General features: G+C 37.5%; 1 protein-coding gene across 1 annotated transcript in view; it reads right to left on the minus strand.

Moving 5' to 3' along the window:
* The window catches only part of FAM3C (FAM3 metabolism regulating signaling molecule C), a 31,421-nt gene that overhangs the window by 10,898 nt on the left and 6,813 nt on the right, over positions 1-13,710 (minus strand). The window contains exons 2-5 of the mRNA XM_062017868.1: positions 5,198-5,258; positions 2,354-2,458; positions 1,236-1,265; positions 699-822 (exon numbers count right to left, since the gene is read on the minus strand). Coding sequence (XP_061873852.1) covers positions 699-822; positions 1,236-1,265; positions 2,354-2,458; positions 5,198-5,210 — 272 coding nt within the window. The 5' untranslated portion in view covers positions 5,211-5,258. The remainder of the gene's footprint in view (positions 1-698; positions 823-1,235; positions 1,266-2,353; positions 2,459-5,197; positions 5,259-13,710) is intronic.

Genomic DNA, 13,710 nt, shown 5'->3' on the forward strand with positions numbered 1-13,710 from the left:
ATTTGCCATTTGCTCTAGAACTCATTAGCACTAACTGCTGTATATGCTGTCTGAGCCACTCTATACTAAAATAGCATGGGCTGAGAAACGGCTAAACTGGAGTAGTTTAAATGCAAATAGATGGCAAAGGCTTGCAAATGTGACTGATATTAAAACAAACTTCCTTCCAACAGCACTAGCACGATGTATTTTCTGACATGTACATGCAAAATTGAGTAGATAGATTATGTTTGATGAAGCTGCAAACTGGGTGACAATGAGCAGGAACAACCCAAGGGCAAAAAACACAAAGATGACTTGCAAAAGACAATTCTACCCCACAGTTTTAGCTGATGACACTCAAAAGCATCAACTTCAAAATACAATCATTCACCGAATTATTCTTTGAGGCACATGAACAAGTTACTTGGAGGCAAGTTCGCCTCTGACTTGACACAGTCTAACTAATCCTTAAGTTGGGAAACCTGAAATAAAATGTAAGCTGTCTTGTAAAATAGCACACATTTCTGCATTTCCTGCAGGGTTATTAAGTGTGCTTCATCAGAGTTTAAGTTCCAACACAATGTAACTTTTTAACACAGTCAAACTGATGGTGAAACAAAATCTATGAAGAATCATTCAAAGTACTGATTTTGTGTGAAAAGTGATCCAATACAACATTTGAAAGATACTTAGAGACAACAGGTAAAAATACTTACACATTATCTTCTACACAAATTTTAGGTCCAACTACGTTTGCTGCTCCACTTGCCATTTTGAACGCAAAATGCTTTTCAGGACAAGCTTTAGAGATCCCACACTTGTATCTTGGAGGCTTTGTAGCTTTCACAAGGAAATAAATAGTATTTTAGAGACAACATCACGGCTGGGTTAACAGAGAAATAAATTTTCTGAAGGAATATAAGGAAAAGAACAAAGACAAATAGTATCTAAACTGCAGTTTCACAGCAGTTTAAAATAATCGAGGTCTCTGCAGTACTCTCATTATTCATCCTCTTGTTCTCACCCTGCTGCTTGCTCTGGCACAGTCATGAAAAGCCACAGGACAAAATTACAAATGAAATGCTGACAAAACCCAGATTTTACTAGAAAATTAGGAAAAAATAGGAAAGAGGAAAATTAGTTTCTGATTGCATTTAAAGTGCAATTAAGACTTTCTTAACTATGAACATTCAACAGTTTCTGTTATTAGCGAAAGCAAGTCCCAGCAGTAACACATGCACATGAATACTCACAGCGTGCAGCTGCATCCAGTGCTGATCTAGCTGAAACACAAAAAGAAAGTTTTGCAAGACGCTACTATTGAAGTGTCATCTGCTATAAAATAGCCTATAAATTTAAAATCTTTCTGTTAAAAACAGGCTGGCTGAAATGAAGTATCAAATACATGTGACCATTATGATCCAATACAGAACATTAACCTCGACAAGAATGAAAGGGATCAGGAGAAACATTTAGAAGTGCTGCCTTAACTTCTGACTGTCCTCTTTAAAACAAAGATCCATGGAGGCACAAAAACACCAGGGATATGTGGATACAGCTTCATCAGCAAGAGATTCCTATCACCTAATGTTGGCAACTCAGGTGCACTTGAGCCCAACCATTCATAACTCCCTTTATTGGCATAGGAAGACACAAGTAATCTCATCATGTACGCATCTACAATACATCTGTAATACTAAGTGACACACATCTCTTCAACTGTTATTAAAGATGCCTCTTGTGACTGGTCTAGATGTCAGCTCATGCTGCAGTAATCTGGAGTTACATCAACTCTACCCATGCACCTAAAAATAGGTGGTGGTTTTTTTTTTTTTTGTAATGAAAAGCCTTTTTAAAGTTGGTTCAAAAGGCTCTGAATTTTAAGTGACCTCAGCTGCTAATCTACTTCTGTGTAAAACCTGGGCACATCTGGAATGTTTTGATTACTGCATGTTCAACTATACACGGTAGTGTATTTGTGCAAGCAAAAAAGCTCACCCAAAACATTAATTTCAAAATGCTTAAGCAGCAGAAAGGCAGAGTGCAGATTTCCAGAAACAGCATTCAATCACTTTGTTTACAACTCCAGACTAAGACTACAGGTAAACAGAAAAAGCAGGCAAAATTACACATATTTGGCAGGCAAAAGAAACAAACCAAAAGTGTAAGTTAAATATTTAATACAAAAAATTACCACACATTTTACATAGATATTATATATTTATATATAAAAGAAAACATACACACATTAAAAAGAAAGAATTGTTAAGTGTAAGAGTCCAAGTCAAGCTCAAAGCAAAATGAGTATAATATTGTTGGTTAGGGCCCAAGTAAATACTAACAGATGTCTGGAGAAAAAGTCATCACTTACCAAATATGTGTCCTAAGTTTGCATCCATTTTTATTTCAAACACTTGAGATATGACATAAAAAGTCAATAAAAATATTGCCACGACGACTACCAACTTCGCAGCACCTATTCACAGGCAGAGAAAAGTTTCACAAAGTTATCTACAAATGATAACATTAAGTTTACCACAATAACAACATGATAAATGCATATCAGATTACATAAAGGGGAATCCTTAAGAAAGAGGATTATCATTTGTGGACTCGTGAATTAAAAATGAATCTGCAAGAAATGGACATTATTATTCAGGATGCAACTGAGCCAACTGTTACCAAATACATATCCTGCTCTCAGCGTTCTCCAGCTTCGTGGTTGTCGCACACCACAACAAACCAATTCATTTCAGCAACCAGGAGAAACCAAAGACTGTTCCATGGAAATCCAAACCAAAATGGCTTAACTGGCTGCTGTCCAAAGAGGAAATTCCCACCTCCCTCCATTATATTTCCCTGTTCTTAATCACGTGTATGTTTCCTCACTTATCACAAGCAATCCATTTTCTTTTTCTTCCTCCTCAAATTGAGCTACCTCTGTTTTACTGTATGGCCAAGACTGAGTGGCCAAGATGAGAGATCTGTTTATATACAGCAACTTGGCTGCTTTGGTCAGTCACATTAAAATGCCCAAAAACCCCAATCAAATAAAACCAAGCCTCCTCAACTCTTTTTCAACAAACTTGAATTATCTTCAAAAAGCAAGTTTGAAGACTCAAAAGAGCTAATATGATAAAGTAACAAAAAGCAGAACAGGTCCTCTTCCCTTTTCAATACATTGAAGCACGGGGCAGCTTTCAATTTTACAAGCCTAACTTTCTTCAGTGCTGAGTGGTCAAACTGCCTCCTGGGAGAAGAGTTGGAAACACACAACCACAGCAACTTACATCTAGAATGGAAACTGGGGTGTATGTGGTACTGCCATGAACCCTACCATCTTCTGGTATCATTTCCAGTTCATTTTTACTGAACACTCTTAGCTTATTGTAAAATACTATCTGCGAATGGAAGCTGGGTAAGGAGGCACCTAATCAACATCCTGCCTTCCTGTCTCACCTCAGTATATCACACTGTATGGAAGAAGCAGCCTTACAGCATGCTTCTGTTTCTTAGATTGCCAGACAAATAAATTTTATTAAAAAAATCCTGCAGGTCTCAGACTGCTGCTGTGATGGGCTGTACAGAAAACCTTAAAATAGACAGATTACTCAGTCTTCAGAGGATGAGAGCTGTTAATCCTTCCAAAAGGCTAAAAAAAGATATGGGAAAAGAAAAATAAGGGAAAGATAGAGAGAATTTTTTTGTTTGCCTGTAGGCTGGTCCTCATCTCCCATTTTCCCTTTTCATGTATGTGAGCACATACACACTATATAAGCAAACAGACACAAACAATTTAAAAATATTATGCTGGAGCTCCAAAAATTATTGCACTTGAAAGGAAGTGATCATATGTAAGTGCTAGAGAAAACACGTGAACTGAACATACATTGAGAAGTGGAAAAAAGGTTTTCAAAAAAACATTGCTTAAAAAGACAAGATGGTACCAGATTTTTTGAACGTGCCTTCTAGCAAGCGGCACTTGGACAACATGTAGTTTCAAGTAGATAGCAGGCAAAATGAACAAGAACTCAGTCTGAGCACTATCCATCCCCTCTATAACCTAAGCCTTTTGTTTGGAAAAATCTTGTGACCAGAGGTCAGCGTTCACAACAGAGACAGAGTCCTATAAACTTTATTTGAAGAGTTTACAGCACTCCTCTGTCTCTGTTGTGAACGCTGACCTCTGGTCACAAGATTTTTTTCTTAACATCTTCAACTGAACAGTAAGCACTGCCTCTAAGGGAGAAGTAAGAAGTCTCCCAGAAAATTCTTTTAGCACTTGAACTAGTCTTGTTTTGTAAAAGTTAAACATTCTATAGGAACTTCAGTGTCTTCTTTGTCTGCGAGTCTTAATTGCAAAAGAAGTTACATGGAAGAAAGAAAAAAAAAAACCAACCAAAAAAAAGAGAGTTTGGGAAAACTCATTTTCCAGGCGATTCAGCCACATTTTAAAAGTTGCAGCATTTTCCAGTTCTTATCAGATGTACTTTAACATGTTGCTCCCAGGTACACATACAGAGGTAAACAAAGCAACTTTAGAAGCACTAACAAAACTCAGAACTAATTTTACACATTAAGATTAACGTGCAACTCTCTTGGTCAAAGGTGTCATTCTCTCCTAGAAGAGCCAACAGTTGCTCCTTCTGCAACAATACAACTACTGATCAAGGCTCAATGGGTCAGAAACTCAAAAGAGTTCAATCGCCACACAGTCTATTCTACTTCAAAGAAATGTCTAAAGTAATATTTTCTCATACGGTTATATTGGCAAACATTATTTTTACAACCACTACTTCATCAGTCAAGTGAAATCAGTTTCTCAAACCCTGTACTACAATAACTTACCAATATGAAAAAGCCTTTATAGCTTTTAAACTGCCAGTAACCATTCAGGAAGTTTCAGACACTATAGTTTACTACTGCATAGAACTTCTGCTTGGAGAAAGAGGCAGGGATGAAATTGCTTATGACCTCAATCAGCTATTTTCTTATGTCAGTCACTGTAGATCCATTGAAGCATTTTAAGCAGATGCCTGCCCTTAGACAATGTCAGATTCCAAAAGGAGCTTCATTAAGCATCAATTTAATGGAACAGCGATGCCTGTTATGTCAGTTAAGCTTATTTCAAAAACTTACTGTCACAGCTTGTTAATACTCTCTGAAGTACTCGTTTCACCAGTGACAGAAGTCTGACTTTACTGATCATACTTACCTGCTATTCTCATGTTTAGTCTTCAGCCAGCTAATGTCAGTACTGCATTAAAAATAGCCACCTAGGGAAAAAGAAAAGCACATTATTGTAATTACCACCAAATCAGCACCTTTATAATGAGTTAACAGTAAAAAGTCCCTTAGATTTTCTAGCCAATAAAATTAATAACCATTGTCCTGAATATCTAATTCTTAATGCTCACAGTAAAGAGAAGACAACTTAAGATGGATTTCTAATATATTGCTTTCATTTGTTAGTCCATAAAGCATATGTTCTGAAAACCCTTTAATTGAATTTCACCAAATCCACTAAAAATTCCCTTAAACTTTCAACCCTTCAATCTGTGATGTATGTATTGGTGCTGTATCTAAGCAGTCTTTGATTTCTTAAAGCTACATGGTAAATGTCAACAACTCCACCTGCATTGCTTCAAAGTCCTACCAACTTCAGGATGCAAGTTATTTGGCAACATAAAACGGCAAACTGTGCTTTGGGTAGAAAAGATTTAAGCATTGTGACCTTTAGCACACTGCATAAACTGCACAAAGACAATTCTAATACTTTAATCTATGCAGTACAGAAATGTAGTAACATGTGTCACTCATAGCTGCATCCAGAAGACTCACATGACGTGAATGGTGACAGAAGCACTAACACTAGAACTGACTGTTTCAGAATAAACTAAATAGCATAGTCTATGAGCAAACATCACATAAGCACACAGGAGCTTCCTCTTGAGAAAAGCTTGCCACTACAAACAGGCCACAACCTACACAGACTGCTCAAACATTAACACCTCCTTCTCAAGCAACCTCTTGGCCTGGGTTGTACCAATTCTCTTGTCCTCTGCTTTCAGAGCCATGGCTGCTGCAGGCTCTGCACCACTGCGCAGCCACATTGTGCCCATGCTACCCTGAGCCCACAAATCTTCTGCCTCAAGCTTACCCCTACCTCCTGATGCAAGCAGTACACAGATGACAACCTGCAGCCACCTGGCACCTCCAGCACTGATACCCTACCTACGCACATCAGGTTTGGCAAACACTACAGAGTTATTAGGAACACAGTAATTTATTTTACAACATTTAAGTAGATAAAGCATGTACAAAATATTTTAAATGAACTGAGATTAGAATTTTCTTAAAGACAGTACACAACCTGAACCATTCTATCTCCTGTCCATCCTCATCATCATAAGAAAGGGGTCTTGGCTACTTTCAAAACTACATGAGGCATTCAGACAAATAACGATCTGTAATCATAGAATGGTAGGGGTTGGAAGGGACCTTTAGTGATTATCTAGTCCAAGCACCCTGCTAAAGCAGATTCACCTAGAACAGGTCACACGGGCACACATCCAGGTGGGGTTTTGAAGATCTCCAAGGAAGGACCACACCCTCCCCAGGCAGCCTGTGCCAGGGCTCCCTCACCACAGTAAAATAGTTTCATTCCATTATCCCTTGTCCTGTTGCTAGATACAACAGAAACAAGTGATTCTATGATTCTGATTCTATGTCCCAACCTCCTGACATCCATCATTAACTCCCTTTCTCAAATGAAAAAAAAAAGGGATCTGTTTCTCAACTTGCATTTTGTTGCACTACTTACATTTAATACAGCAAAAGAAAAACCACTGGCACTCAGAGATCTTGTTGGATCACCTACACTAAGGCCAAAACCATGTAATAAACTATCAATAACCCAAGAAGCCATCTCTACTCCCCCATTACATAAGCTACGGCATCCATAACACTTCAGTCATATGTCAAGATTCCAAAAATGATCAAAAACATTACCTGTAAAAATTATTTTTAAAACTATTGTTATCAGAAGTCAGGAAATACAAATCATTTGGAGAAGATCACCAAAACCCCCACGAAGCTCTCATGGCCTATACTAGGGAAGAAAACTGATATTACACAAAGAGCTTCTTGCCTTCACTGAACTCAGTATCTCTAAGTTCAGTGATTTGAGTCCAGATCCTCTTTGTGAAAGACACAATCATTGTGCTTTGTTGCTTTAAATTTCCAAGAAAATAGTCAGCAGAGAAATCAACAGGAAAAAATACAAGTATAGAAATATTTATTTCTACTCAGTAATGAATAATTACCAAAGTTCGCAAAGTAGACAAATGCTTTTGATTGCTAAGGTTGTACAATGGAAATATAATATCTGTATCTAATACAGACATAACTTATCCATTATATTTGTAGTAATGTTTTATATCCATATATAGTATCTTCTTTCAGTGAAAGGCTAGTATTGACTGTCTTGTAAAAAGGCAAAAAGAATCTGCCTGGACAGATAAACTCATTTTATTTTAAAGTCTGTGAACTGGATTATTCTAAGCTCCTCTCTCTCCCCGCCCCACTCCTGAAAATAGATCAACATCAAAATAACACCACCTGTAGTTTGAACAACGGCGATCTTGTTTTACGTTAGCAATAAAAAATTAGTTTCCTCTTTTTACTTTAAAGAAAAGTACATAATGAATTCAAAGCATGAAAGCAAGAACACAAAACCAAAAAGCAGGAACTACGTGAAATGATCACATGGTCTAACCTTGACTGCAGAATGCCTTTACCAGAACACCCCCATCCACCCATCTCAGTGATCATTAGCTGCTGCAATCAACAAACACACAATGGATAAGATGTATTCTTTCCAGTGTGAAATGTTACCGACTCAGGAAAAGTACAAATGAGTATGTTATGTCTCGACTTAAAGGAATTTATTTAGGAAGTGATTTAGGTATCTTTTTCCTAAATTATAGCACACCAAATAACTTCAGGGTTTGATCGAGAGAATAAATACAGGAATGCTAGAGATAAACACGGCACAGTATCTTCCAGCTGCAAGAGAATAATTGAAAAATGCTAACAGCTTTTTCTATACAATATTATCTTAGATTTTTTTTCATTCAAGACAAAGTAGGAATAAAGCAGGACAGGCCATGAGCCTTTATGAATGCTTGTAGACCATTACCCCACATCTTTAGTATTAGACCTCAGAAGCTGAATTACAGAAGTGCTATAAAAATGGATATGGATTTCTAGTAATGCACATTTAAGGATCATTTAAAAATAAACAAAGAACACAGGACCACAACTGAGCCTGCTCAGACTCAAAGTGCACAAAACTGGTAGCAACAATATTCCTTTGATTGCTTTCGGAATGAGCTAAAAGGCATCCAAACACTATTCTTTCCCTCTTTAACATAAGATTCCATCAAACAGGGGCAGTAGAATTTCAACCTAATACCTTTTTAACTTATGAATGTCTAGTAATACAAATAACCACTTTATTACTACATTAACATAATTTATCTCTCTCAGGAACTACAAGAAGGCTCACATTTATCGCTTATGAGCCAGAGACTGCGGCAGGGAGTGCAGCCTACAGCAGGGCCTATGAGCAGCCCCCTGATGACTACAGTAGAACCCTATACAGATGAAAAGGCTGAGGAGAGCACCTCAAGGCAGATAAGTGATCAACAGGTCTGCGTAAAATGGCTTATTTGGCTAAGCATTAAATTTTAGGACTATGAAACATGGATTTTCTTTTTCTTCAGATTGTTTTCTTAGCGTTGAACTTTAGGGGTTTATCAGTCAATGTCTAAACCTTGGGCTGTGGAAAGAAATCACATGTGGCATCAAGTCCCTTGAAATAAGAAACTATTCACAGAAGAATCTAAAACTGGTGACTTAAGATGCTATTTTTCCTCTAAGCCAAGAAGGAATTTGTTTCTCCCCAGGATGGCCTATTGTAAGAAAACTGTGGCAAACTGCAGGTTTACGTATGTTATGGACAAGCCCAAAGATGTCTAAGAACAAATTCTAGTTACTGTCAGCACAGCCAAATATCTGCACCTAAGTACATGCATTTGTTCACAAGATGAATATCATTGAATTTCAGCTATTTTATTAAACTCCCTCTATTCTTATTTGCCAAAGGAATCTTGCACAACTCTGGCTGAAGGAGCATGCTCTCTTTTTCCTATGACCTCACTCAGTGCTAAAGGTGCGTCTTCTCTCAGCAACAACCACGTATTCGCCACATCCGTCCAAGAGCGTTCTGAACTCCACTGCCTGTCACGGCCAATTCACGAGCCAGCATTCAGACGAACAATCAGTGGCAAGGTGTTCAAGGGACCTTTCAACTACAGTAAGCTACATCCACACCCTGAATAAAGAGCATAAAACTACAAAGAGGTTATGGTGTACAGCAGTTAATGTTAGCTTTCCTGTCAAGAGTTGGCGGATATTTGTCTTACAAGGCCTTGACAATACGGACCTTCAGCTGAGCTCAGCCGGCCAGCCACTCTGTTCCAGGGAGCTCGCAAAGTCTCAGTACCTAAAGCTGTGAAATACTGAATAGCAGAAAAGAAAATGAATGCTTTGTTAAACTGACATTGAAAATTCTCTCTGACTATCAGAACATGGACTCAACAATGAAGTAAGGGAAAAAAATCAGCAGACAGCCAGGAAGCTGATGCTGCCATACAACCAAGTCCAAAAACTGCTCTTCCCGCAGAGTCCAGCACATGGGTTGCCCAGTCCCTCAAGAATTGGGAAGAAAAGGCTGACATCTCACGGAACAACAGAAGACAGGAAGTTATAGGTTATAAACCCTTTAGAATGCTGGAATCTCACTGTCCAGTTCCCTGCACAAGGATTGCACATCTATCCATGCAGAACAGAGTTATTTATTCTGGACGCAAATGGCTCGGGAGTGGATATGCGGAAAGACAGCTGGGAGCTGAGGTTACTGTTTTGTTTTTTCTACTCCACCCACCCTTGTGCATTGTATTTTGTCCCAAGGCAGGGGCAATTTCCAGATGTTGTGATTTCCAGTGACAAAGCCATTCCAAGCAAACACTGTGACAGCCCAAAATGCCATATACAGGGCAATATAGCAAAGTAGAAGAAAATAAAAACCACCAGTAGCTTACAATAAAAAAAAACAAACAGGGAGAAAAGGACTTTCCACCACTCTGCTCCATTGGTTAATTTGTGTGTGGATAACAGACTCAACACAAATCTGACAAGTTTAGTACATACATCCACGTAGCTAGGACACATATTTTAATACATACTAAAGCTTGAGCTTATATAACTTCATTTAAGGGAAATTACCAGCCTATAATCCTGCCAAGCAAAGCATCATGATGTTTTATTAGACGATATAAAATCCTGCCAAAGCATCATGTTTTATTAGATGATATAAAGTTTGTAGCATGCCAAGACTGAGTTTGTTCTGCACTTGTGTATTAGATATGATGGTCATCAAGCAAGTTTTCTACCTAGAATCAAGATTCAAGAGGAAATTGTAGTAATTTTTAAGATACACACAAACATTACTCGTGAATACTTCCACACTTCCAGAACAACAAATGAAGCCCAGATTTCAGTCACAATCTGAATATAACCGAATTTAATTGTTTATCAGCCTTCTCTTACCCAGAGACAGTACTGTGGGACACAATGTAGGCAACACGTCACTCGAGCACAGCCTCTGCCCTGCTTACCATGCATTTTGGTCACTTGCAATGTACTTCTGCTTATAAGTGGTTTTCAAATACAATCATAACACATGTTTTTATGGGTAATAGTGAAATATGCAGATTCGTTCCCAAGATAATTGCTATTCCACTAGCAATTTCACAGTGAGTAGATTATACTTACTAAATGGGCACACACCAAAAAAAGCCAAAATGAGAGGCAAGAATTTAGAAGGTTGAAGTAATTTTGAATTCTGAGATTAGTTGATTAGAAAATGGTCTGACGGTCAACAATGGTATTTAATAAAATAGAATGTAATACACTTCAAAATACACATCAAGTACTTCAAAACAAGCAGCCGTAATGAAGGAAAGGATCTGAGACACTAGTAGTTCTCCAATATAGGGGTCGATAGTGTGGTATTGCTGCAGAAGTCTAACTGTTCATTGTGAACTGTACCAAGAGCATTGCTGCACGTGGGGGGAAAAAAAAAGCACAATTATTCTGCTCTGCCTAAGCAAACAAAAATCACTCTGCTTTATGTCCTATCTAGACTTTTAACTGAGATCCACGTGCAGTTTTTTCCTATCTAAAGCATAACTTCCAAATAGAAGAATCTGGATAACAATTACATGACCTAAATAAAACAACTAATGGCTAATAAGAATCAGGTTCGCTCTGCAAGGAACTGTGAAAATAAAGAAGGAAGTACGGAACAGACACCTTTGTTGCTTATCTCCAAAGTGTAATTTAAAACTGGTTTAAAAAGATGCTGAGATGGACTGTTCTCAATATCCACTGGTTGCCGCTATCTATTTCTTGAAGAAAAACAAATTCCCAGATACAAGGATAAACAAGAAATACATAAAGGCTGTAAATAATCATAAAAGTCTGGGAAAACAAAAGAGAAGTTTTCTTAATCTAGGTAGTCTACAAGGTGAGTGGTAAGTGTCCCCTTCAGTATTAAGCCCATATTTCTCCAGTATGATATGCAAATCTGTACCCAGATACGTAACACAATCTGTATGAGCCTAAGATGCTTTGAATAAATTCAGAGGGAAATTCCCCTCCCCAAAGAGGAGTTAGAAGTTGGTACATTTCCAAAAATTGTCAAACAGTGTTGTGCTTGTTTTTATCTGCACTTACTATTTGTTAATATGAATAGCATACCAAGGACACTGTACTAGAATTATATAAGCATTCAAAATTACTTGGTACCAAAGAAAAGAAAAAAGGCTGGAGCTTTTATTTTTACTTCTAAGTCATGAGTCAATTAGGACTGTGTTTATTTTTTGCAGTCCAAACTGCCTTTCTCAATAATTAGCTGATGCATTTTCTTCCTGTCAGAAAACAACTAAAAAGATAGCCATTTTACCTTTTCATTCCTGGTAAAATGCAATCAGTGAAACTACATTTTGTTTAATGTAGCCTCTCTTACTAGATATTTCAATGCTGTTTTTCCATGCAGTTGAGAGCAGTGGTGGTTTTCTACTCAAAATTACACAGTGAATTACATATGTCAGGGACAGCATTATGTGAGGTCTGGTTTAAACCAGTGCCTGTGCCAATCTGAATTACATGCCATGGACCAAACAGCTGAGACAGTCAAAATCATTCCAAGTCTAAATTCGGGCAGGAATCTCAGCTTCTAATACGATTATTTTATCCACATATAAGATGCATTTCCTTACCCAGATGATTAGTTACCCTTCTGCTAGGCTACCCATATTTTCTACCATGTTTACAAAATTCTTTTAATTTGAAACAAAACCACAAATAGAAAATAATCACATATTTTAAAAAGTAACTACTGTAGTTCAGTTTTATTGTATTATGCACCTTTCATGTCTTCTGATGACACAAGATGTGACCCAAGCCATCATTCCCTACAGACAGCCCTACATAAATTCCTTGTGGTTACTGCAGAACTCCACACAGGCAAAAAACATCTGTCTACACAGAACAAGTTACAGACTCCAGGATATTGTTTGGAATTTTTTTCCTCATTTAAGACAAATACTACTATGAAGTATAATTATTAACTTCCGATAATACAGGTGGGGTCATTTCTGTATTCTTCCATATACATGTCAGCTTCTGACAACACTGAATTAGACTCTAAGTGTTCACTTGTTAAAATGAGATTTTATTTTACTTCTATCAACTGCAAATGAAACCCAAATTTACACCAAAATTAAAACCAGGTAATTGAGCTATGGTTGCATGTCCTATGTTGCAAATACTGTTACATGGTTTCACTTCTAAGAAAGGCAATGCATATGAGAAGAAGCATCATGCTACAGTGTCCTAACATCCAATGTGCAAAACAAACACCGACCATGCAAGCCTTTGCTAGTTACATCAGTCCAATACTTTCACCTTAGGCAACACACAAAGTATTCACTCTCAAACACAGAAAAATCATCCTGAATACTGGGAAGCCTAAGTACTAAGGCATTCTTCCCACTGAAAATGAAATTCAATCCACATTCCTTTTGCAACTGAAACACTCATTCTCCCCCCCAAAAAAAATCCCAACACCCACAAAACCCCAAATTTTGTAAGCACCCAATCCATAGAGAAGACTCTTCGCAAATATCATACAGTTTACTAGTCCATACGTTTTTAAATGAGATTTAATTACCGTCCCTAAATCCACACTATTTTCTGTAATTAATTAAACTGTACCACTGCTGCTCATGTACTTATTAAAGAGAATCTTGGCCCTGTATTTCATGGAGTTGGACAAATTCACGTAAATTCAGAAAGATAAAATCCTCAAGACCAAATTGCTGAACCTCATTCACCCACTTGCTTTCCAACTTCATCACAGAGAAGCACATAAATCTCACAACGAAGCTTTAAGAGAGTGAGGTTTAACATTTCCTTCTGTAAAATGATGAACAAATTATTTCCCAAATGAAGCACTGCTGCAATTAACCCCTGCTCAAAAGTTCAAAACCACTGATCTATTTTCTGTCATGTTTTTTTAAGAAACAAATTACCACTTTG

The sequence above is a fragment of the Colius striatus genome, chromosome 1 (genome assembly GCF_028858725.1).
Source record: "Colius striatus isolate bColStr4 chromosome 1, bColStr4.1.hap1, whole genome shotgun sequence".
Classification (NCBI taxonomy): domain Eukaryota; kingdom Metazoa; phylum Chordata; class Aves; order Coliiformes; family Coliidae; genus Colius; species Colius striatus.